This window comes from Aythya marila (assembly GCF_965140915.1).
Source record: "Aythya marila genome assembly, chromosome: 1".
NCBI classification, from domain to species: Eukaryota; Metazoa; Chordata; class Aves; order Anseriformes; family Anatidae; genus Aythya; species Aythya marila.
This window is the reverse complement of record NC_139042.1, coordinates 7,025,446-7,052,904: the sequence shown is the minus strand read 5'-3', so window position 1 is coordinate 7,052,904 and position 27,459 is coordinate 7,025,446. Positions and strand designations below refer to the sequence as shown.

Genomic DNA, 27,459 nt, shown 5'->3' with positions numbered 1-27,459 from the left:
TCAGTAGGAATTCGTTAGCTTTGCCCAATGCTAATTCACAAGTATTATCCCAGGCTTGATCGTGATCTTTAAACAATATCTCAACTTTCTGATATCTAGGCTTAGTATTTTTGAAAGAAAAAATCAAGCAGTTTTGATAATATTTTAAAAAGAGATTGTAACCCTTTTTGAAAGTATTCTTCCTACTCTGTATGTGCCTCCATTTTATAACTTAACATTAGCATACAGTCAGAAAAAAAAATAAAAAAATACAACTGTGAGAAAATGACATAGAGTATTGACATTGCATATTCTTTTGAACCAACCAAAAAATAAATAGATTTTTTTCCCTCTCTTTTGGATCATTTCTGTTGATTTGCCTTGTAGCAACACTTTTAGCACCTCCTTAGCTATGTGCAGATTAGACATAATGTAATCCAGATCTAAGAAGTCTAAATAGGTTTTTAATTAGGAAGGGTGGCCTGGGGGCTGGAACAGAACTAGGACAGCAGCTGGAAGCATGGATTCCTTCCCCACTTAGCCCATGTGCTGCTGAGTGAATTTGGCAAGTCATTTGTTCTTCCCTCTTCAATTTCTTCACCAACAAAAAGATATGGTGACACTTGTCATTCCTGAGTCCTACAGATGAAAAATAGTTTGTGAAAGCTAGCTACTGCCAGTATTATTTACCTGGATATTGAGGAAAAAGAGGCAGTAAAGTCAAACAAATATATATGCATGCTCTGCTGGTGAGAAATAAGACGAGTTCTCATTCAAAATGAAATTGAGTATTTTTACACATGACAGGCAACTTGGATCATAAAGTTGAGAGCTAGTGCTATGGGCAAAACTAGGTCAATACAACTAGGTATCTACTGAATGCTAAGCTGTGCAGCTCAACAAAAAGTTGGCCCAATTATTAATCCCTGCCTCTGATCAAGTCAGCAGATTTATGCCTAAAATGCTGTCAGTGCTGTTTTGTAATTTTGGCCTTTTGACAGCAAATTTCACATTCTGCTCTTGAATGATTATGTTCAGAGGAAGCTCAAACAATAATGGGGAAATGTCAGAAGACGTGATTAGAACACAATGATTTCAACTCCTGCTTTTTAGCCTTGTGAGGTAATTTTAGTCATGACTCAAATTTGGCTGTATAGAGACTACTAGCCATAGCTTGCCTCCATATTTCTTTCATTTCTGAGTATCTTGTGGAATCTGAAAAGTGGATTCAGGAATGCACAGGTGTAGCTGTCATAAAAATAATCATCATAGAAATAATCTTTAGCCATGACTATGCTGCAAAAATAGAATGTATATACCATAAATACAAATAAGAATTTTGAAATATATCATAATACACACCTGCACAACAGAGTCTGAAAAACAAACAAAGAAACAAAACCACACTTGTGCTGATAATAAAGGGTCGTAGCATTCTATGGAGTTAAAGTAGGAAGACATTTACTGATTAACAAAACAAACTACAATACTGGCAGATGATCTCTTAAAGAGTAATCTGTCAATGCTTTAAGCACACTCAAAGAAAAGCTTAATTATGACAAAGCTAAAGATGAGGATCAATAGAATCACAGAATGTCTTGGGTTGGAAGCGACCTTAAAGCCCACCAAGTCCCAACCCCCTGCCATGGGCAGGGACACCTCCCACCAGACCAGGTTGTTCAAAGCCCCATCCAGTCAGGCCTTGAACACTTCCAAGGATGGGGCATCCACAGCTTCTCTGGGCAACCTGTGCCAGGGTCTCACCACCCTCTGAGTGAAGAATTTCTTCCAAATATCTAACCTAAACCTACCCTATTGTAGTTTAAAACCATTCCTCCTTGTCCTTCACTCCCTCACAAAGAGCCCCTCCCCAGCTTTCCTGTAAGCCCCCTTTAGGCTGCTGTACGGTCTCCCTGGAGCCTTCTCTTCTCCAGGCTGAACAACCCCAACTCCCTCAGCCAGTCTTCACAGGAGTGGATAATATATCACCTGCCATAGAATATTATAGTCATCTCAATGTAATTATTAAGGAGATCTAAGAACAGGTGCTTCGTTTTTTCTTGAATGTTTGGAAAGCAACATTAGGAAAAAATCTTCTCCTTCTGTTGAACTTCTTTATTAACATATTTCCAATACACATCAAGGGTCTCCAGACAGAGTGCAGGTAAATGCCATAAATGAAGCAATGGAATTGAAGACTAAAAGAAGACATGGTCACGAGAGAGTAAAAAGTGAAAGAAAAATAACTTCACATTCACATGTGAATAACAATTTCTTCCTGTAAGTGCATTCAGTAAAAACATGTTCTATAAAGACAACAGCAAATAAGGCAAAGGTAATTTCAGTGTAATTTATCTAAAATGTACATTGTTTTGTTCTAAGACAATAGGTGGCACTCTGTAGCTACTAAAAAGGAAAAGTCTAACTGCATGCTTTTGCCTCCAGCTTTAACTACTTATCACATTTACAATTTCTTCTGTGATAAATAAGGCTGAAGGTAAGTTTCTAGGTGCTAACAGAGCGTACTAGCACTTTAATTCTGTGTGTGCATGTTTTATGCCCTCCTGCAGTTTTGTACCAAATACAAACAGAGAAGAGCAGCAGGGGAAATCAAGCAGAAATTAGAAAGAAGTATGAGATGAAAACATCCCTGGACTGACAGAAGGCAGCAGAAGGCAAAAACAAAATAAAACAAAACAAAAGCAAAGAAAAGAGATAACAGGACAAAGGGAGAGAGTACATCTGTAAGGAGTAAAGGAAAGAAATTAAAAAGAAAAAATGTAGAGAAAGAAGGAAGATTAACTATAATATAGCCAGAAATCATAACAAGGAGCGAAGGAGCAAATGAAGTGCTGCAATCCACACAAATTTACAAGCTAAGAAATCAATGGGAGAATCAATTTGGATGGACTTGCTTCAGGGAATGCAGCAGATCTGATTCTGTAAAGCACATTATAAATTGGAGGCCTGATGTAAGAGCAAAGTATTATGAAATTAATATTTGAAACCAATAAGTAGCAACAAATCAGAGGAGGTAAAACTTCAACACTTAATGAAATTTCTCCTGTCAGAAAAATACAATTTTAAAAAGTCAAAACACTGAGGCATTTTTCCTCCTTACCTTTTTTTTTCTTCTTTATATTTGTTATACTTGTTCATTATGCTGAAAACAGATAAGTGTTTTGTATCTACTATATTTGTAATGAATTTTTGTTTTGATCAATCTTACTCTTTTATAGTAAGAGACTGACAAAAACAATGTGAGTCTCCCTATCATTCTCCTTTGGATTCTGAATCCACAGTAATTATAGATTTAATTTAGGAGATTAAAAAGTGGACTGATAAATGAAGGGGAAGAGCTTTCCGAAAACAAGTAATTCTTATAATAGCTAACTGAAAGAAAATCCATTTTCAATTTGCTTATTTTGTGCTGTTGGCTACATTAAAGAATACAGTCACTTTTAGTATTCATATCACACTGATACATCTCTGCCTTTCTGTTTCTTTTGCACCATCTATAAAATCAGGGTGTTGGAAAGATTCTGTGCTTTTTGGACCATCTACAGAAATTTAAGCACATTGGATACTTTCAAGTATCAGACCATAGAGATTTGGTCAATTACATATAATCAGTGAGGTATCCCAAATGAGCTGGGACTGAGAAATAGGGCTTTGATCTTGCTTTGGCCACAGGATTATTATTTTTCACAGAATCACAGAATCACAGAATTTCTAGGTTGGAAGAGACCTCAAGATCATCGAGTCCAACCTCTGACCTAACGCTAACAGTCCCCACTAAACCATTTCCCTAAGCTCTACATCTTTAGTTTGCTTGTTTCAAAAATGCTGTTTTCTTCACAAAGAATATTGATATCATATATCCATTCATGCACACCATGATCTGGTGTTACTGTAGAACATACCATAGAAAGCTCAGCAGTGGGACTGGCAACACCCAGACCCCAGCTTGGCCTAACACCTTCCATGCGAAGCACTGTGCTCACAGTGACAAATGACAGGAGAAAGAAAACAGTCTCAAGTTCCACCAGAGGAGGTTTAGATTGGACATTTGGAATAATTCCTTCATGAGAGGTGGTCAGGCATTGGAATAGGCTGCCCAGGGAAGTGGTGGAGTCCCCATTCCTGCAGGTATGTAAGAGATGTGTGTATGTAGAACTGAGGGACATGGCTTATGGATGGGAATTGGTAGATGAGGTTGAGGGTTAGCTTGGTGATCTTGAAGGTCTTTTCCAAGCTAGATGACTCTATGATTCTGTGATAATGCAACACAAAGTGTTCACACTACTTACAAGTAGCAAATAGCAGGAAAGAAAATTGTAGAGTGAAATTATACTAGTCTAAGGTTATGCATTAGTGATAGTACATCATACATCATGGAAAAAAAATGATACCTTAGGATCAAAGAACCATTCTCTTGCGCATTATAGTGTCTGCCTATAGCAATTCACTGTGTGAGCACTGAGTTGTGCCTGCTTAGAGTCAGTTGTCTAATCAAGCCATTTCTTTTTCAATAAAATACTTGTAGTTTCCCTCTAGTACCTCAAAAAATTCTAATAAGAAACTGCATGTTTATTTTGGACAGCCAAAGGGCACCAATATTGGAAGGACCTGAAAAAGGCAATTCAAGTAGGTTGAAAATTCTTCCTCATAGCACTTAACACAGAAAGCTATGGTGGATAGAGAAGGTGCCGGTGTGTACAATGTTTGTGCATGATAAATCTTGTCTGATTTATCACACAAGAGAGAATTTGAAATCTTAAGTGGTTGAAGGCATGGATTATACACACACACCCTTTTAAAAGCCATCAAAGTTCAGTCAGAAAAAAAAAAAAAAACACACCTCAGCTTATTCATATTTTCTTTTATACCTTCTACAACTGCTTCAGAACAATTTAGAGAAAAAAAATATCTGTAGTGATTTCATCTATTGTTTTGTTGCAGTATCATCTCTGCAGCATCTTGGCTATTACTTTTTCCCCTGTTATTTCCCTCTTAGGCTTGGCAAAATCTTTCCATCACAACGGGAAACAGTACTGCCCACAGCCCTCTCTCTGGTCTACCTTTATTGTGATGTTTCCAAAACACTGCAGTCTGGCAGCAGCAGGGAGCAGGCAGCCCTTCCCTTCTCCAGCCCCACTATTGTTACACAGAAGTGTTATACCTGACCCAGTGGGGTCTGATCCCCAATTCATGACTTTAATTGTTACTATAATGATTACATTTATGACTGAAAATAACAAATAAGGAAATCTTCTTTTTATCCTTTGCTGTCACATTGAGCATCACAGTCCAGAGGCGTAACTTTGCCTTCTTACACTCAGACGTTATTTTGGTCACGTGCCAAGTGAGCGTTTGTATTCATTACAACATGCAATTGATTGGTAACTTGTAATCTCATTTTGCCAAGTGTTGATTTGCAAACAACTAAACCTTCAGCTTTGTATGATCTTGAATCAGATCACATAACAAAACATAAATTTGCTTGCAATGGTGACCTGTTCTGTTGAAAAAGTATTTTATCAGGTTAATTGACTATGGTTTCTCTGGCATTTCTTGTTGACTGAATGTTGGCATTAGCTGTAGAAGCAGTACTATATCCTAACTTTAATACTGAATACGTTTTTTTATGCATTTATTTTCCAAACATCATGTCTAACTTGTCACAAACTTTGAAGTATATTTAATATGAAGGAACCTACTGGGAGCCAGGCTTCAACCTGACTGATGCATGCATGAGTGCACTGACTTATATATGGACAATTTTATTTGCTTTGTGGGAACCCCTCTGGACTTTAGTAGTCTTTCATTTTGTCCTTTGTAGAGAAATTAAAGCCTGCACACCAGGCAATGTTTTCTGCTTACAGCTAGCAAGATAGAATTGGCATACCAAAATAATTTCTTATTTGAAAAGTGAAACTGGTCTGTATTTTTACCTCAGTGCCTGACATTTACCTCAAAGGCATAAGAGTACATCTCCTAGATATGAAAAATTTCAGTGAATTCTAGAGAAACAGTGTTGGACAACTAATATGGTCTGCAGCTTTGAAAGGGAGATGATTATTCCAGTGTGCTTATTCATTTATACATTGTCTCACATAAGCATTTGTCTCTCTTCTCTGATCTAGGAGGTGCATTATTTACTTGATAATAATCAAATCCAGAAATCTGCATCTCTGTTCCACCTGCTATACCCAACACATACACATACTAAAAAGATTGCTATGCATCCTGGTTTTAAAAAACTATTTGTTATGTACAGAAATCACTTTTCTACAAACTATTGCTTTTGCCATTCCATAACTCTATTTACCATGAACACAATAGACAACCACATCACACTGTCAGGAGACAGGAGGCATTCAAAGGTTAAGAGAATACCTAAAAATAACAATGCCTCTAAGCCATGTTTTGAAATATCAATACACACTACATCAGAAGCAAGCATCCATTGTTACTTTATATAAGATACTTTGGAAACAAAGCTGTCTGTAAAGTCTGTTCTGTTCAGAATAAAAGTTCTTACCCTTAGACCTGGTTAAAATGCTGTTTATTTACATATTAATATTTATATATAAAATGTTCTTGATAAAAGAAGTTGAAATCTCAATTACTAAGTAGCTCAGCAGAGTAGATGGCTGGTACAAACAGTAGAACGTTATGTAAAATTTAGTCTGAATGTCATCTGGAGACAGAATTGCTATCATAAAGTACTAACATTATAGATTTGTGAGAAGAACAGAAGGATTTCCACGTAACAGGTTTTAGTTTTTGTCCAGTATTTTTCCCATTTTGAATATTCACAGCTAAATTTTTTATTAAAACCATTAAAAAAAAAAAAAAACTCAGATTAACAATATTTTCAAATCCAAATATTATAGTTTTCTTGTTTTTAAACCAAGAAGATAAACCATTTAGGAAGTTACTAATGAGATTGCGCCAACAATGACATCAGACACCTGTGAAGTTCATGGCTTTGTAGACACAATAAATCTGTTCACCTCATGTACAGCTATTAAACTGTGAAGAATATAAGGCTTGAATATAAAGAAAATTTAGGCTTTAAAAACATTTTTTTAAACTTTGATACTCATTTTTGCTACACATAAAGCCCACGAAAACATTCTCTCAAAAAAATATTTTTTTATGTATGAACCCATTACATAGATCAAAAATCTATTAAAGTTTTTAAAACATCTGTGCTAGCCAGTTCAATTATCACATATTCAACAAGGTGGAAAGGAATAAATGCCAGTGAATGCAATTCCACCTGCATTTCTTCGTCCCTCCAGTATTTCATTTCTCCTTCAGAGGACCAACTAATTGTATTACTGCAGTGCCTACACAGTCAGTCACACAGAGCTAGCATGCTGGTCTGAAATCTCAGTGTGTCTTAGGGATGCCTTCCAGGCAAAGTAGTCATTTACAAAGCACATCTCAAAAGCAATATAATGAGTCACCTAAATACAGGACTCTACTGATGGAAACCCAGTTCCTAAAAGAGAAAAATAACTTGTTTTGACCTGACATCGTATTAGCTATAAACTTATTTAGCAGCATGGACTTCACAAAAACATTAAAATAAATTGAGCTTTAATATAATGAAATATTCAGGGCTGAGCTGATTACTCTTATTTGCTCAGCAGTGTAATAGGATAACAGTCCCACTTTCCTATGTGAAATGAAATATGACTCAGTATAAGTTGATTAGTAATAATTACAAGCCAGATATTCTTCTACCTCCTGAACAGCAGGAGACCTGTAATATCAATTGCAGATTTCCCCCACTCTAATGATTCATACACAATATATGCAAACTGTCTGTGTGGCCAGTGCAGATTTTGCAATTTATCTAAAAATTCATGTAGACAGATTGATTACCAAATTTCAATGGCAATTTAAGCCTGTGGGGTACCTCCTTATTATGGAGTCCAGTAGACCAGGTCAGAGACATCATAATAGAAATTATTTTCCTAAATCTCAATTTAGCAAACTCTCCTCTTTTTTTTTTTTTTTTTTTTTTTTTTTCCTCTCAGTTTTTCTTATTTCTAACATAATTTTTCTCATAAATTGGTTTGAGAAAAAGGCAGGGGGATAGAGTATGTCTTTCTTCGTTCATTAGAGAGAAAGAAAAATAAAATTAAAAAAAATAATAAAATGAGGGTGTTTTAGTACTGACAGTGGTTACCCAGAGCTTGTGTAACTTCCACATTTGGTGACAGTCCCAGCTTCACTAGAAAAAGACCTGGAGAAACCAGAAACTTTGAAATTAGCCCTGCTTAGAGCAAGAAGGCTGGCTGATAAGGCCTTCATTTATAGAATTACCTTCCAGATAAAAGCTCTTAAGCCATATGGGCTTTTCCTATAAGGATTTAATTATTGATGTTTGTTTTCAATGGAAAATTAATAAAGCAGTCTTACCCATTTTAAATAAAAACATAAAATCATTATTAGATTTGTTATATTTTTCTTTATTGTTTAGTATTTCATGTTGAAACTTGTGAGAAAAACATTTCAAACTTCATTTAGGAGTGGATTATTTTACATATGTGCTGTTTTCTTTTCTCACTGCACCACAGTGAGGTTGCAACATAAAACACAAGCAAGATGGCACCTTTCCTGTTTGGAAACTTTGGACTCCCACTTTTATTATAACAAAGAAAAGCTTTGAAATAAAACCTAAGAGTAGTCCATAAGTTATTGCCTACAAAATACTTCAGACAGTTCTACATTTCTATGGGAGTAGAGAAACAAATATAACATTTTCTGGAAACTTCACCAGTCAGAGAAACCAAAATCTAAATGATTCTGTGTTAAATATCAGGTTTTCTAATATCATAAAGATGCAAAAATATTAACTGAAGTTATGAATTATTCATATTTTACCCAATTATTTCTGTTAGAGTGGAGCCAGCTAAGTACTCAAAGTGATGCTTCTACAATTAACACATAATATAGACAGACGTGCACCAGCATGGGATTATTATTCTCTATCAGAACATCTTCAGCCTTAGTCTGGGACAAGGTTTGCTTTGCCAAAAGGAATTCATGCATGTATTAAGAAAACAGAGTAAGACTTCACTGGGAATTCGCATGATTAATGGCAACCATTTTACAGCTAATACATGTGAATATTGATGTTAGTCAAGTGAGATGAAGAGATACTGAGACATGTGACAAATATTCTTGTCTCTATGTAAACCAAGCTTTTCAATATGAATATCTAAAAAGGGTCAGTACTAATTTGAAAATATCTATTTCTGCATCTCACAGACATTGAGAGATGTATTCAACATGGTATGCAACAACACAAGTTGTTAACTCTTGCATGTAGGTGGGGAGTTCAACATCTAGCTTAGGGATATCTGAGAGCTCAACAGGCAGCTTCAACAGAGAATCATCTTACCCTTCCACAGAAATGGTCCGCTGCAAGCTCACTGTGGGTGGCCGCGTTGCAGTGCTGTGCTGGGAATGACTGTATGACCAAGGAAGAATAGAGAAAAGTATTTGTTAAAGAAATACAAGTTTCTCTTGCTCTTATTGTCTCTAGCAGTTTAACTAACACCAAAACAGAAGTAACAATCAGATTGTTTTACATATGTCTAAGGCATTTTGATTTCAGCAATGCTGATCTCTTAAAAGAGGGCTCAGCTGATCTCTTGTGTTTAATATCAGGTTTCATTCCTCATTAAAAAACTACAAGGAAGAGATTAGTTCCCCTTGATCTTTCTTATTGTTTTTTTAAATACATATATACACAGTTCAGGGACTTAAAATAACTTAATTGCTAATTGTTCTGCAAAATATACTAACTGTAAAACACAAGATAATTTGAGAGCAGAAGGTAAAATGGTAAAACATAATGTTAACAATCTAATTCTTACTGTCTCTTAGGCAGAATGTTCAATACAAGAGACCATAGAATCACAGAATCACAGAATTTTCTAGGTTGGAAGAGACCTCAAGGTCATCGAGTCCAACCTCCAACCTAACGCTAACAGCCCTCCACTAAACCATATCCCTAAGCTCTACATGTAAACGTCTTTTGAAGACTTCCAAGGATGGTGACTCCACCACTTCCCTGGGCAGCCTGTTCCAATGCCTCACAACCCTTTCAGTGAAGAAGTTCTTCCTAACATCCAGCCTAAAACTCCCCTGGCTCAACTTAAACCCATTCCCCCTCGTCCTGTCACCAGGCACGTGGGAGAACAGGCCAACCCCCACCTCGCTACAGCCTCCCTTGAGGTACCTAAAAAGAGCGATAAGGTCGCCCCTGAGCCTCCTCTTCTCCAGGCTGAACAAGCCCAGCTCCCTCAGCCGCTCCTCGTAGGACTTGTTCTCCAGGCCCCTCACCAGCTTCGTCGCCCTTCTCTGCACCCGCTCAAGCACCTCGATGTCCTTCTTGTAGCGAGGGGCCCAAAACTGAACACAGTACTCGAGGTGCGGCCTCACCAGAGCTGAGTACAGGGGGACGATCACCTCCCTAGCCCTGCTGGTCACGCTGTTCCTAATACAAGCCAGGATGCCGTTGGCCTTCTTGGCCACCTGAGCACACTGCTGGCTCATATTCAGCCGACTGTCCACCATCTCTCCCAGGTCCTTCTCTGCCTGGCAGCTTTCCAACCATTCCTCTCCCAGCCTATAGCTCTGCTTGGGGTTATTGCGCCCCAGGTGCAGGACCCGGCACTTGGCCTTGTTAAACTTCATGCAGTTGACCTCAGCCCATCGGTGCAGCCTATCCAGATCCTCCTGCAGAGCTTTCCTACCCTCAAGCAGATCGACACACGCACCTAACTTGGTGTCATCTGCGAACTTACTGAGGGTGCACTCGATGCCCTCGTCCAGATCATCGATGAAGATATTAAAGAGGACCGGCCCCAGCACCGAGCCCTGGGGGACGCCACTAGTGACTGGCCTCCAACTGGACTTGGCTCCATTCACCACGACTCTTTGGGCCCGGCTATCCAGCCAGTTTCTAACCCAACGAAGCGTGCGCCAGTCCAAGCCAAGAGCAGCCAGTTTCTTGAGGAGAATGCTGTGGGAGACGGTGTCAAAAGCCTTGCTGAAGTCAAGGTAGACCACATCCACAGCCTTTCCCTCATCCACCCAGCGCGTCACTTTGTCACAGAAGGAGATCAGGTTCGTCAAGCAGGACCTGCCTTTCATAAAGCCATGCTGACTGGGCCTGATCGCCTGCTTGCCCTGCAAGTGCTGCGTGATGACTCTCAGGAGGATCTGCTCCACGAGCTTCCCTGGCACTGAGGTCAAACTGACAGGCCTGTAGTTTCCCGGGTCTGCCCTCCGGCCCTTCTTGTAGATGGGCGTCACATTTGCTAGCCGCCAGTCAACTGGGACCTCCCCCGATAGCCAGGACTGCTGATAAATGATGGATAGTGGCTTGGCCAGCTCCTCTGCCAGTTCTCTCAGTACCCTTGGGTGGATCCCATCCGGCCCCATTGACTTGTGCACATCTAAGTGCCGTAGCAGGTCACCAACCAGTTCTTCATGGATAGTGAGGGCCACATCCTGCTCCCCATCCCCTTCCACCAGCTCAGGGTACTGAGTATCCAGAGAACAACCGGTATTGCCACTAAAGACTGAGGCAAAGAAGGCATTGAGCACCTCCGCCTTTTCCTCATCTCTTGTAACTAAGTTTCCCCCCGCATCCAGTAAAGGATGGAGATTCTCCTTAGTCCTCCTTTTTGTGTTAATGTATTTATAGAAACGTTTTTTGTTATCTTTAACGGCAGTAGTCAGATTGAGCTCCAGATGAGCTTTAGCCTTCCTAATTTTGTCCCTGCACAGCCTCGCTACATCCTTAAAGTCCTCCCTAGTGGCCTGCCCACTTTTCCGAAGCTTATAAACCCTCTTTTTTCTCCTAAGATCAAGCCACAATTCTCTGTTGAGCCAGGCCGGTCTTCTTCCCCGCCAGCTCGTCTTTGGGCACTTGGGGACAGACCGTTCCTGCGCCATTAAGATTTCCCTCTTGAAGAGCGCCCAGCCTTCCTGGACCCCTCTGCCCTTCAGAACCGCCTCCCAAGGGACTCCACCAACTAGTGTCCTGAGCAGCTCAAAGTCAGCCCTCTGGAAGTCCAATACAGCGGTTTTACTGGTCCCCTTCCTGGCCTCGCCAAGAATAGTGAACTCCACCATTGCGTGGTCACTCTGCCCAAGACAGCTCCCGACGATCACGTCCTCCACCAGTCCTTCTCTGTTTGTGAAGAGAAGGTCTAGTGGGGCACCACCCCTGGTAGGTTCACTAACCAGCTGCGTCAGGAAGCTATCTTCCACGCTCTCCAGAAACCTCCTAGACTGCTTTCTCAGGGCTGTGTTGTGCTTCCAGGATATGTCAGGGAAGTTGAAGTCCCCCACGAGTACAAGAGCTGACGATTTTGCAACTTGTGTCAGCTGCCTGTAGAGTTCCTCATCCGTCTCCTCATCCTGGTTCGGCGGTCTATAGCAGACCCCGACCAGGACACTAGCCTTGTTGTCCCTGCCGATCCTAACCCAAAGGGACTCGACCTTGTCGTTCCCAGCCTCGAGTTCTACAACCTCGAAAGACTCTCTAATATAGATAGCCACCCCACCACCCCTTCTGTGCTGCCTGTCTCTTCTATAGAGCTTATAGCCAGGCATTGCAGCACTCCAGTCATGAGACTGGTCCCACCACGTCTCCGTGATGGCAACCAAGTCGTAGCCTGCCTGCCGCACAATGGCTTCCAGCTCCTCCTGTTTGTTACCCATGCTGCGTGCATTGGTGTAGATGCACTTCAGCTGGGCCATTGCCTTATCCTTCGGCCTTGCCATCGTTTCCCCTGGCACAGCCCCAACAATCCTAGCTTCAGCCCCATCCCCCTTCCTACCTAGTTTAAAGCCCTCTCAATGAGCCCTGCCAGCTCCTGGCCCAGGATCCTTTTTCCCCTAAAAGATAGGGACCCGTCTGCGGCCATCAGGCCAGGTGCTGAGTAAAGTGCCCCATGATCAAAAAACCCAAGATTTCTGCGTTGGCACCAGCCCCGGACAATTATGGTACAATTATGGTACAATTATGGTGTACATTATTACACCATAATGTAACTTCGGATTTTACAAATTTCAGTCAACATTTGCTATTTGTATCAGATTTTAACTAGCTTGAGTCTTTCCATGATATTTTTTCAATCTGAGACACAACATTTAGGGAAAAAAAAAGTATTTTCTAAGGAAAATGAAAGCTCTGTGGAAGGAAAAATCATTCCAATTGAAAATCCTGACATCTAATGACTGGTCTCCTATGTTGCATTCTCACAACGGAGGAACCTCAAAAATGGTTAGTGTGTTAGCTAAGCACAATAAATTACACAGCAAATGTTAACGTCAGTATTATACTGTTGTATAATAGCATTAAACCATTAATATTCATGCAAATATAAATGAATAACAACACATCAGGCAGTTGTGCAATAACAACTTGCTTTCCTTACTGAAGACTGTTTAAAATAAATAAATAAAAAAGTAGAAGTGTAGAAGTGTCTGGGTGTGTTCTATGATTAGTTAAAAGGCTACATAACATAGTGAATCTAAATATTAATAATGCAAACCACAGATTAAAAAAAAAATAAAAATCTTTGACAGTTTTTTTATCACTTATTCTACTAACTGCAGGTCTTGTCTTGTTTTCCAGCTTTGTGTACAACTCAAGCTGTTCAGAAGTAGACCTTGTTCTTAGTAAGAGCTAAGACATTCAACATCAACGAATAATGCATATATTTTACATGCACATTTTCCTGTAGCATAGCCATTCTTGTCTGTCTTACAGCACAGATTTGATTTTTCTGTATAACACATAGACTTGTGACACATGGTATCTTGCTGCAGGACAAACAAAAGATCTGTTGACTGCTTGTATTTCCAGTTGAGACCATTGTGCTCTTGTTTCATATTAGTAAACTGTTGTACTCATCCTTGTTCTGAATATTTCAGAAGGCTTGTGGGAAAGTATACTCCCCTTGCTCAAAGAACTACAGAGCTTTTATCTATTGTATAACAAAGGACAGGATATAAAGGGGAGAAATTCCAGAAGAGACTCTGACATCCTGGTGTGAACAGAATTGTTCTTAAGTTGGACAAACATTGTAGAATAATAGAAATACTACTATGATAATAATAGAAATACTACTATGAATAATAGAAATACTACTAGAAATAATACTAGAAATATTAGTTAAAATTTCACATTAAGTTTGCATCTTGCATATGTTTGTGTATTTTTCAACTGCCTTCTTTGTTTAAAAAAATTAAAAAAATTAAAAAAAATTAAAAAAGGTTGTGGCTTGTCTTCTGTCTTCTTCCTCTACAGAGATGGAAGGGAACATTTATCCTTACGTTCTTGTACTATCTCCCCAGATCAATGACTAAGGAAGTGAACAGCTTCCCCATCACCTTTCCCCCTGTACATGTACAGAAGTGGCACAGCAGATCCATAACTCCTCCATCCGTTCCACTAGCCCTTGACTCTCAGAAATTTTACTCCCTGAAGCTGCACCAAGAGATGCAAGAATATGGCTGGCAGAAGGAACAAGAACCCAGCAGAGAGAAGGGATGATGATGCAGGTGGTGCCCCTCTAAGTCACACTGCACATCAAGGTCTTTGTCTAGAGGAAGGATGGCAAAGCCATGCCTGAACTACATTGCCAATGCCAAACTCTCAACAGACCCTTTAAAGATATAGCTAATATTCTCACAACAGATGCTACATATTTTGTGGGAAGAAAAGTCTATCAGGCAGATGTGGCATGGTAGCAACTGAAAGCTTCCTGCAAGAATCTGAGTGAATGTTTATTTCACAAGTATTTGCATACAACACGGTATGTATCTGAGTCAACCCCCTCAGTCTTAGGTAGTGTTCTTCTGTTTTAGAAAGCAATGCTGTCATAGGAAAGGGAAGCTAAGGAATGACAGCTGATATGGCACTTTTCCTTAAAAATCTTAAGCCACCTTTCTCTATTTCAGAACCTCATCATTACTAGAGCCATAGCATACCAATATGAGCAGAACTGCAACATTTACATCCAACCACAACTAGCCAAAATGGCTTGCATTGTGAAAGCTTTGTTTCTTCTCCCTAAAAAGATTTCACTACAAGCAAACATATTTGTAAAACTCTGACCAGCTTCAAAATGAGCAAAATTACGAGAGCGTTAACAATAGGATTTTCAGCTGCTGAACACTAAAAGCAAATAATTGACCATTTATCTAGAAAATTAGCAACATACAAAGGTCAAAAAAATATACCGAATAGTAAAAATGTGGGATGTGACTGTATTTGGATGTTGCAAATAAAAGAGTAGACTACGTTTACTGAATTTATGGAACAGTGAACTCTTACTTCTGCAGCAGAAGAGTCATATTGAAGAAAGGGGTGGTCTTTGTGACAGATTCTCATTCTCCACCTGAACAGCAATGCTGCATTTGACTGATTACAAAAACTGCTTTTGAGGATGGATAATTAATCCTGGCTACCTGGTGCCAAACCTGTAGATTACAACCTGTCTGACAGATCATGCTGTTTCCAATCATCTTATATAACAGATCAATAAAGATTATGATTTTTTTCATTATACTATTCACAATGGCCCTTACAGAATTAACAAAACCTACCAGTCTTTATAAATGATCTGCTCTTTGATATGATAAAATCTTCATTGATGTGGAAGAAATTACCCTGCTGAATGTAGGCGTACCCAGATTTAAGGCCAGTATTGTCTGCACTTTCATCAAGTTATTATTGGATTTCAGTATTCACACACTTTTAAAAAAGGAATCTTTTTATGTGATTTTTTTTTCTTAACACATATGATTACTATTTAGAATGGTTCTTGAAAATGTTAATTATGAACTTTGTAAGGAAAATCATTGGAACAGAAAACTGAAATGAGATCAAACAGCTTTTCCAGAAGTGCGTAGGAGCACCAAGTTCCTTCATTTTGGGTGCCCAGTCAAAACCACTTCCAAAGCCCTGCTCTGACAAAAGTGGATATTCATTCCTTTCAGAATATCAGATGTGTAAGACCTCAGCAAAAGGGCGAGGAACCCAGAACTCACTCATCACTCTCCTCAGCCACTTGAGAATTTGGGCTGTACCATCACACCTGCAATTTCTTGCACAGAATTGTTATGGGTGGGGCAACAAACAGCAAATCAACCAAAGGGTCATCCAGACAGGCTGACAAAAGAAGAATATTCAGAGGGAAAGGCAAATTCTTAAGAAAATAAAATCATCGCTACATTTCAACCACTAAGTGAAAAGAAAAAGACTAGGATAGATAGTAATATTATTTTCTATTATATCAAGTACTCTGCTAAGTAATTCTTACTCATATTGAGTATGAATTAAAGCTGCAATTTCAATTCAGTATTCTGCTGAAATTGCCAACTGTTTCAAGCACTAGATGTCATCAGTATCTCTCTCTGGAGTGACTACCTAGTTATGCAGAGCTGCACAAGGAACCTCATACATCGCTCCTTCCAAGCAGGGGTCTCAGCTAGTGGCAATATTCCACTCATTAGCAACCCCTTTTCAATCCTAGGTATTCGTGACATACAGTTAAAATGAATCCTTGGCCTCTTTGGATAAAAATAATTCTTAATTGGTGATATGAAAATTAATTTTTATGTGCCATTTATAAAATTTGATGCTCAGTGCAACTTTATGCCAAGGTATCATCATGAATACAATGACAGCTAAAAATTAAAAACACAGTTTAACTGTTGTTTGACACAAGTGGCTGTGTAGCTGACAAAAAAAATAGCTGTTTAATATAATTCCTGACTGACTGATTTAAAAGATAAAGCTCTTGATGGCTTCTGTCAAAGTGGTGGAATTAGCATAAAGAAGCAGTTTCTATCACATGCTTAGTACACTTGTACAAGTGCCAAAGATCATGTACCGCATATTTTGGTGCACAAAATACAACTTCTAATGAGTTAATGACACCAACATTTGCTATGATGAATGCCTAAACACAGACATATACAACAATACTGAGATATTTCAATAATTACTACATTTTTACACTCACAGATCTAAGTTTTCAAAATTTGACATTTAGGCTTAAAAAATGCCACCTTTCCTCTGAAATGAATGAAGAAAGCACATCTCAATTGTTTTAATAATATAAAGTAATAATATTTTAATATATCACTCAGTATTCCAGACACTTAATATAGAGTTTCCCTGAAGAAATGAATCTCATAGACTTTTATTCCTGTAAAATACCAATTTTAATTTAATTCCATTTAATTTTAGTTCTTTGAGACAATGGGTATATACTATTCTTGTAAGAAAATTCATATGAGTGGAGGAACAAAGAATGAAATTCTAAATAAATAATAAGAGGCAAAATAGGCACAGAACCCAAACTCTCTCTCTCTCTCTTTTTTTTTTTTAATGGGTTTAAGTTTTTTTGGTTGCTTGCTTGCTTGCTTTTTTACTTTTTTCCTTTTTTTTTTTTTTTTTTTAAATCTGTTTTTTAAACAAAGCTTGCCATTTAATGTCTTTATGTCTTTGTAAAATAATAAAAATAAGGCAGCATGGTGTCAACATATTTTTGAAATTATTATTATGAAAATAACAAAATTACTAAGTGTTATAGTAAAAAGGAGGGGGATAGTCCATCTCCTCAGTTCTAATTCTGTTCTAGCTCAAGGATGCTTTAATTTTACTTCTACTCTGCGGGTGATGCTGAAACCAATGGCAACATTGTGAATTCTTCTTTCCCTTGTAGGGACCACAGGAAATACTGTATTCACATCACAAATGATGTGGCACTTTCACCAACACATGATATTCCAGTGCAACCCCCATCTGGGGTGAAACAATCACATTTGGGAAACATTCATTGTGTTTTAAACTTCTACAATGCAATTTGGCAAATAAAAAGAAGGACAAACTGGCATTAAGGGATCAGACTGCATGACAATCAAATCATAATTCACCTCAAAACCTGCCAATGCATTCAGAGTGGAAGAAAGAAGGTTGCTACAATACCAAATTTTTCCTGGTCTCTTCTGCACATAAAAAAAAACAATGCACATTGTCTTTTCACATGGAGTCCTAGAAAAACCATCTACTTTCCTCTCCCAGCCCACTTCCTACCAACAAAGAACAGTTGTCCTCCATTTGCCATAGCAAAAGAATTCATTAGTTTTCACATGTTATTTGCTTTGGCAAGTGAAAACAGACAGCAGAGATATCATTAATTGCTTCCTAAATTGATTGACCTGTGCCTTCTTGTAAAGGAGCAGTGATGGGGGATGGGGCCAGTGTCACAGGCTGGACAGACTGGACAGACCTTGCCAAAGACTGGCTTCCGAGCAACTCTGTTGAAATCCCAGCCCTGAAGCTGCCACACAGAAGAACGGTATACACTACAAAATGGATTTGTCTATCAACAAATTCAGTGCAAATAAATAAATAAATAAACCTGAGCTCTGATTTATTCCTTGTTATTCACAATATTAAAAGAAGACCAATACATACAATACTGAAAAAATTTCCACTGGGTAGCAGTGAGGGGAATACTAATACTGTTTGGTTTTATGATGTACTCTCAGCATGTTGTTTCTTATGTCAAGGACTAGAGGTAGCAGTGCAGTTGTTTACAGAGTTTCTAACCATTTTCTTTGATGGATGTAAAAGTTTAAAAAGGCAACATGCTTTAATTCCATTAATGTGGAGTTTTAATTCAGCTCAGTGAAGTGAAACCAGCTTTTCTTGATGCTGCCGAAAGCTAAACGTTTAACTTAAATGAGGTTTTGCTTTCCTATGGGATTAATTAGAAGACCAGAGAGTACTTTTTTGGGTATTAATTTTATCTCAGCTACAAACAGCTTGATAATATCCAGCACTGACAGTCACTGACCTATAATAAAAGCATCAAACCAAACAGACAGTCTCCAATCAGAGATAAACAGGAAGCTTCAGAGAAAAGGACATTCAACCCTGCTACCTTCAGATCACCCTTCGGCAATAAAGCTACGCACGAGCTATAACACTGTTTTCCAGTACAGGCACATGCAGCAAGGATTTTTGGAGTGACTCAGCAACCATAACTCCTTTTTAATTTTTTTGTTTTTAATAGATATTCTACAAATAGTATTGCTATGCTGAATACCTACCCAATGGACAAAAGAAAAACAAAAGGATTAGGCTGTCACTGCCTACAGACATGAAGAATAAGGACTACATTACATCTTTGTCCAGGTTCTCTGGAATAATTTCTCTTGCACAAATGGAGTCAATGAGGTTGCTGACCTCATCCTTCTCTCCTTCCTTCTCCAAGCAGTAGCCAAAGAGAAGTGGTTACCCACATTTCCCAACTTAAAGTATCTGAGTTATTGCAGCACTAAATTAGCATCATGTAGAAATAAGGAAGAATGCAAGGTGAAACTGTGACTCAGTGGAATGCTTCAGAAATGTTGCAGCTCCTGGAACAAAGCTAATTATACCGCTTTATTAAGAGTGTGCTTAAGTCAGCACCTGTCCTCAAAGTGGTGAAACATCCACAGACTTCAAATCTGCTTCCTTACAGCTGAGGTGATTGCAGGAGATAATGATAAGCTTTAAAATATGGCAAGTATGCTTATCTGAGAAGGAATTGCTATTTTAGTTTGAAATATAATATTTAAAACAGCTGATGAAGTTTGGAATGATATGCGGGGGACTGAAAATATTTAGGAATGCTATTTAAAAGAGTAGAGTGGAAGGGTTATACTGCTTGCAAAGTTTCACATGTAGTCTAATATTTACACAAAGGGTAAATACAGACTTATACAGTACTGTGAAGGAAACAGTATTGAGCAAACTAAACATCCTGAATGAAAACTGTACTAAAACCCACCGTGATAACTTTATATATAATTAATTGGAACCGACGTTTAAGAAATGTGAGACTTGATTTAATGATTCAGACATGGTACCTTGTTCTTTTGAGAGTTTACTCTGTTCTAGATTTCACTGCTAGGTACTAATGACTGTTATATGATACATTTCTAATTTTCCTTAAATTTGTCCATTTCACCCCATCATCCTTCTAATTCATTATGTTCCATGTTCATACCCTTTTCTCATGTTCATTAAAAACGGAACATGTTAAGTCTCCATGACAGTCCAAGACATTCTGTTTTTGAAAAAAAAAATGCATCTCAACCTTTCTGACTAGCCTCTCATTCTTTTAAAAAGTATTGTTATTAATATTATTATTGTTTATCTCAGTTATTGTTTATTGTTGTTATCATTACTGTAATGAATATAATTAATTATAAAGATTCAGCTGGGACTTGAAACACTCATTGATGACGTCAGTTTTGCAATTATACCAGCTAAGTGAAGACTGAGGTTTGCATCTCAAAAATCTCAAAATATTTGAAATAAGGGAAATCTTACACAGCTATGTAGGATAAAAGAAAAAAAAAAAAAAAAAAAGGTGAATGGTAGAGGAGAGAAAAATCTCACCTTCTCACTTGTTTAAGCAGTATCAATTAGAAGTGGTCCATTAACAAAAACTTTGTGTTTGGCTCTAATTACAGCTGAGGAGGAGGATGCAGTGATATTTTTGTGAATTTAAATTGGAAGCATTTGTTTAGGAATGACAGAAGGCTTCCTGATGTGCTTGGCATGGCCTCCCAATTACCTGCATCGTGGTACCCTGATACCAGTGCCTATCCAGTGCTGAGTTTCCAATCCTTTCTGAAGATCTGAAGAAAGTATCTGTCATCCTCCTGATTACCCTCCTCCCTGGTCTTTGACATGACGCTTATGTAATCCAATGTCAGTAAGTTGTTTTTAATTGTGTTTTTTTTGTTTGTTTGTTTGTTTTGTTTTGTTGTTTGTTTTTTTTTTTTTTTTCCATGCTGCTGCACTTGAATGCCATACCTCACTTAGTATTTGTTGTCACTCCTAACACTCTTTCAGCATTAGTGCTTTCCAAGCATTACCACTCCAGTGAATTACACAGGGTGCAAGAGACTTGGAGATTGTTTGATTGCTCTGTGACACAAGTATTCTTGCTGAGTAAAAAGAAATAAGCTTCAATAAGGGAAAATTCTAAACTAATTCTAAAGACTTTTTAAAATAAAACTTCTACTAAGGATGCCTGGAGACACTAAATAATCAGAATGATCAGAATAGTGTTGTAATAATTCACAGGCAGAGTGCTAAAGCTTGTGGCTGGATGGAGTCATTCAGCTTCTCCCTATTTATTTTTTTATATATATATCATTATCTGCCCTATTTAATTTCAAATTTATTTCTTTTTCTGATAAAAATGCAACTATTGCAATAATTGCACACAGCCACATATGTATGGTTCTTCAGGTTTTGATACACATGATGAGAGTAGGAATTTACCCCCAGCACCACAAGATGCAGGCAGTGGCCTCGTCCCACCACAGCTGAGCCTCTGCTGCAGGGCGCTTGACCAGTGGGGTGCCTGGGGAGTACGTAGCACAATTTCCATCAGTAGATGTTCTGTGGCAACTGTAGTGCACAGCACTCACCACCGTCCCAGAACACCAGCGTGGATGTATTTCCAGAACCGTGTATTGCTTCCATAATGAAACATATTTATCGCACACAAAGCTCATTAGGTTTCTGTGCTAGTAATGACCCAAGTATCTATAGCAAAATCCCATTGCAGTTTAAGCAAATGTCAAAAGACATTAGCAAGCTTTTGAAAAACTGGTTCTCTTTTAAGGAACTTTGAATGACAAAACTTAGATAGAAATCTAGGAAATCTTTGAAGTTGTACTAATATTCATATAGACACAATAGACTCATAAGATTTGCAGTTGAAAAATCCCAAAGTACACATCATACATGTATTTATAAGTTGCATTGCTAAAAAAAAAAAAAGTGAGTAGGGAAGTAATGAAATTGCTTCTATCAGCTAAAGAAAAAGCTCATCTAATTTACAGTCTGTGAATACAGCATAAATTCTGAAATGCTGTAAGCTAGGAAATTGTTCATATTGATGCTAATAGCCAGTAAAAGCTTGTATTTCAGAAAGTGTCAAGACCAGGATTTTAACAGAATATTTAACTGAATTATTTTTGTCAAAGTTCAGTTTCACAGGAGATATGTGCTAAATAGGAGGACAAGAAAACAAATGGTTAAACATTCAGACACCAGAAAAATCTGTAAAGATCTCACATTTTCAGGTACTTTTCTACTACAGTCCATAGAAGTTCATTTAAAGTTATGAATACCATTTATAAGAATTTTGAGAGTTCCTTTCCCTTCAGGAATTACAGACCTAATTCCAATTCAGTATTTAAAAAAAAAAAAAAAAAAGTACTATGTGATTTCAACAGAGAACTCTGCAATCTTCACATTAACAAAATGGACAGAGGTTATTAATAGTTCCATTGGCTTTTTGCAATACTGCATTTATTGCCTAGAAAAGCTTAGCTTTGTTTTCTCTTCTCAAAGGAGGGTTGACTTTCTTTGTACTCAAGATGGCAGTTGTAAAATAATTCATAGGGCTTTTACACTGCATCTGCTTCCTTTTAAAGAGTAGGGAAATAATAGATAGATAACCCTAATGACAACACTGAAATAACTGAAACTCATTAAACTAATTTGCAAAATTCCTACCCATCTCCATGCAAAGAAAAATAAGCACAAAGTTCATTTCATGGTAGAGTCATTGCACTGCATTTTACTCATTCAAGAGAAAGCATATGGATGATGACAATTAATTAAAGTGATTTAAAACAGCAATGAAAAACTGTCTGATGCCAAATCATAGCATGCCATTAACAAACATTTCTGTACCCCATGAGATTCTGTATCACTGTATTTGCACAATAAGAACATTTTCCATATAAATGTGAATTTTAATTCTATTTCTGCATAAGACCAAGTTTATTTCCTCTGTTCTACTTATTAATTCTCATGTGTGTACTGCAATGAATTACGCTACCTGTCCAGGTGAATCAGCCAGAAAAGGAGTGCATTCAGCTTCCACACAAGTGGTTCATTAAAACAAAAAAGATTATCACAACAGAAAGAATGCTAAATTATGATTACAACCTAAAACCAGAACAGCACACTTCATATTGCAATTACTTCTGATACAATGTTTACTGCACCTGTGTGATACTTTCAGATAATGTTATCTCTCCTATTTGGATATACATTATCTCTCTGCAAACTGGGAACATGGGTTGGATTTTATTTTTATTTTTTATTTTTATTTTTTATTTTTATTTTTTATTTTTATTTTTATTTTTATTTTTTAACAGACCAGAGGTGAGAATGTAATTCTGCTGTTGTTTAGTGTCATTTTCTCTGTCATTGCAATCAGCCAAGCATGCATGTATGTGTGTGCAGTTCCAAACACAAAAAACATAAAGGCCAGAGAAATACGCACAGGGAAAAACAAAAGTAGAAATAATGCAAGGCACATAAACATAAATGACATACAAACAGAGTACAAACAAACAGGATAATGAATGGTAATTTGAAAATGCATAAGTATGAAGAATGTATTTTAAAATGAAAGATGAACACTGAAGAAATTCAAGAGCTTAAGCTCTCCTGTTAATAATCTAATCTTCATGAAGCATGATTCTTTTGTACTTGATAGAAGCCAGAGGTAATCAGAATTTCACAGGAAGCAGTCAGCATTTTGCACCGTGAGGTCTGACGATGAATTATACACTAGAATTAGATATAGAAAGTTTTAAAAAGCTATTAAATTTTATCATTCTGGGGTTCCTTACAGTGGGAGGTCAGACATAGTCATCTTCCACAGTACAATATTGCAATATTGTCCAAGCAGACTAGTAATTGATTTTGCTTGTCTTTGATTATAGGCCATAGATTGGATTAGATGAGCAATGGAGTAAAAAAATTATTTGTATATTCCATTATGTCAATCCTTACATCCCTAAATTAACTGATAAAGCACCATTTATTTAAAGATGCTCATTAAATTCAATACTTGAAGAGAAATTTGGCTATTTAGGAAAGAACCGTGAAAGAAATTCATGAAGAACTGTAAGGCTATGACAGTCATTAAGGTGAACTGTATAGTTACAAACCTAGTAGTTAAGTCAGTTGACTAAAACATTGCAAACTGGTTTTAAAAGACCTGCAAAAATAGTAAGCATGACTGAACTGATAAGCAGTCAATTTGTGGACATTTCTAGGAACTGATTTGATGTCATTAATACACTTAATAGCATAAGTCCAGGACAACAGGCTTACTTTCCTTTGCTAAGCTTTTCAAACACTTCTTCTAGGTTAGGGATCACTTCATATAACTACAGTCTTCACTTCAATCAGCAAAGAAACCCGAAGTTCTTGGGTTGTTTTAAGCTTACTGTAACGTGAAGGGTAATGCTGCTGCCATGTTTCTACCACTTTCAGATTCCATTCATTAGGTAAACAGTTTTATCTAGAACATAATCCTGCTCACTGTTTCCAACTAATCATTTCTCTCTGCAAGTATCTTTACTTTGGTTCTCAAATGTTATGGGCCAGAACCAATTGGGCTGGGTACACCGAGAGAAAAGACAGTGCTATCTAAGAGACAGGTGCATGAATAGCAGACAGACAGGGAAGCACAAGGAAGCATAAAGCACCTCAAATGAGATGCCATCAATAAAAAAGATCACAGTTGGATTTATACCAGCAACTCATCCAGTTATAACAAGGACAAAAAACAGAATTCCATCAGCATTTAGCACTAAAAAAAAATAGCAACACAAGGAAGCTACTTTTGGAGATTGGAATCCTTTGTCCATATTGATCCTGCACACACAAACTGAGCTAACATTGCAATTTTTTGTTTCAGTTCTCCATGCATTACTTTTTGAGGATAAAACAGTTCTACCTTGCAATCAGTGAAACTCTTCATCCATAAAATATGGATTATTCAGATGATACAAATGGTAGTGTGAATATATGCACATGCATTGGATGGTCATCCACATTTTCCTGTCTTGCATATGCAAGACTGGCAGGAAATTCCATGGCAATAGGCTCTTGTGTTTAGAATTCCAAACTGATATCTTATTTTATTTTATATTATACCTCTCTTCCAACTCACCAGGAACATCTACTATTATAAATAATGTGTTTAAATGATCTTTTCTTCATCAATTCTCCAAATGCATTCATCAGTAAACCCAAAGAGGGTTATTTCACTTGTCAGTTACTTCTGTGTATAATGTTCATTTTTGCACCCAAGTTAAGTTGATAGTTTGATTGCTTCTTTTTTTCTCCTGGTGCAAGGATAGACCTGGAGACATTCTACACATCTGAGGCATCTAAATTCATTTAAACTTGCAACCTATTGTTAAACTTATCATAGTTAGTTTGGTTGTTGAATTCCTTTATCCATTCAGACATTCCTACATGTTAGTTCCAAACACAGACTCTCTTCCTTTTCAATTAAAATGCAGAACATGCATATTAATGTTGGAAGAGGTTCATGAATTCAGTTAATGTATTTCACAGATACCATTCTAGACTCATTAAATATTCCCACAGTAAGTGTTAACGCTGTGCAGTTATGTCCTGGCAGAGACCAGAGGTAAACAAAGTCTCATATTAAGACTCTGAAAACAGTCAGCATTTTACAGAAGAAAATGAGACAACTTCTTTTCACTTCTTATCTCATGTTGTCTACCTGGAGAATGGTTTAAGTCTTGAGAGGTTAAATGTTAACACCTTTTACTTATTTATTTTTATTAGGTCCTATATTAATTCACTTGGCTTTTTTCTTTTGTTGCTAGGAAAATCCCTTCAGAATACTAATGAATTCCTGCATTTTGGTTAATTATTTGACCAAACAATATCAACATTCCTAAATCACATGAATTCTACTTTTTTCTATGAATTTATTTTCATATCTATTGACGTCATCTTGACTTTTCAGAAAAGATAATGACACTGATTTACATTCACATGTTACTAAAATTTGAATTTGTATTCTTGATTTGTGTGCTTTGTTTGTTACTCCTTTTAGCAAGTGAGTCTGAAACTTCCCAGCCTCCCTGTGGATTTCCTCTGGGACAATAGGCATTTAGCCTCTCTGTTCTTCAACTACCTGCCACTAAAAAAAAAATTAAAAAATATTTTTTTAAAAAAAAAGATAAATTAGATATCCAGACCCTTATTGTGATGGGAGCAATTATAACATGTCTACATTTAGGTAGACAAGACTAAAATTAATTTGTACTATTCACCATTTCTTTGGGCAAGCTGAAGAAAAGCTGTCATTTTGTAAGTTGTATCAATGCCGCATTGCTGTTATGTGACACTAAACTACCAAGTTTTTTTCTGTGTGAAGTGGTAATACAGGAGTAAAAAAATTGGCAAATTTAAATGTGACAACATGAAAGCTTGGCTTGGTTTGACTTGCTAGTGCTGTTCTTTAAAAATGAAGCAAAAACCTTTTAAAGAATAAACTGTTTAAGATCCCAAAACATCAACAAATTCTGTATGCATATTTACACCAACAACTTAGTTAAATTTAGGTTCAACTCAAACAGGTCAGTTGCATAACTAGACTTCCACAAAACTCAGGGATGTGTAGAGCTTGTAACCCTTTCTGGACACAAAATGTGCATTTTTTCATTTTCTTTCCCATGGACCTTCCCAGTGGCTTTACTTTTTCCAGTGACTTCATACCTATACAGTGCCTTATAATGACTGTAGCTTAAGATGAACATCTATGTTATTTGTCCCAGTATTATAAATTTGCACTGAAAATCCTTGCATAAGTACATATGCTTTAGCAGGGGTAGTTTTGTCCTTTTTACTGTCTCCTACCAAAAATTGATGCTCAGGATTTTGTATTTCCCCTATATTTCTTGGCAATAAATAAGAATACTTTTTTCTCCTCTCCCTTTTCTGTCCCCCACCAAGTGATACTTCTCAAATTAATATATATAAATGCTCTGATGCTTAAGAAACTATGGTGAAGTACAACAACTATGTAACTTACGTTGTCAAAATTTTAACTCTAAATATTCACCCTTCACTTTTCAGTTATTTTCAGTATTTTCAGACTCCCAGAGATTTTGGTTCTGATCCCAGGGTCCTTCACAGACAGTAGCTGGAAAGAGACTCTTGTGGGGATATTGATAAACAGTAAATCCTGAGAAACGTTTATTTATTGTGTGACTTTTTTCTCTTTTTTTTTTTTTCAAAAGCACTTGTCACCAGGATAAACTGTCCTTCTTATGTATATTCTGAACTGAGGTGGAAATCTATAACAGAAATGTTAAAGATCTGAAATCATATTTAGATCTTACTGCAGGGTTACATCATTGGAAGGTAAGTCTAGAGGGAAAAAAAAATAATTTTTAAGCAATCAACAGATAACTTTGTTGGACAAACATGTAGTAAATCCAACTACTCCACAAATGCCATAATAGCTTTAAAATATTCTTCTCAAAGGACTGAGCTAC

The 27,459-nt window shown here is 37.3% G+C and overlaps 1 protein-coding gene across 7 annotated transcripts in view; it reads right to left on the bottom strand.

Moving 5' to 3' along the window:
- The window catches only part of DLG2 (discs large MAGUK scaffold protein 2), a gene marked incomplete at its 5' end in the record, with an annotated part of 1,037,476 nt that overhangs the window by 227,056 nt on the left and 782,961 nt on the right, over positions 1-27,459 (bottom strand). For all 7 annotated transcript variants that reach the window (XM_082764777.1, XM_082764780.1, XM_082764778.1 and 4 more), the window contains one exon: positions 9,404-9,472. In XM_082764777.1, coding sequence (XP_082620903.1) covers positions 9,404-9,472 — 69 coding nt within the window. The remainder of the gene's footprint in view (positions 1-9,403; positions 9,473-27,459) is intronic.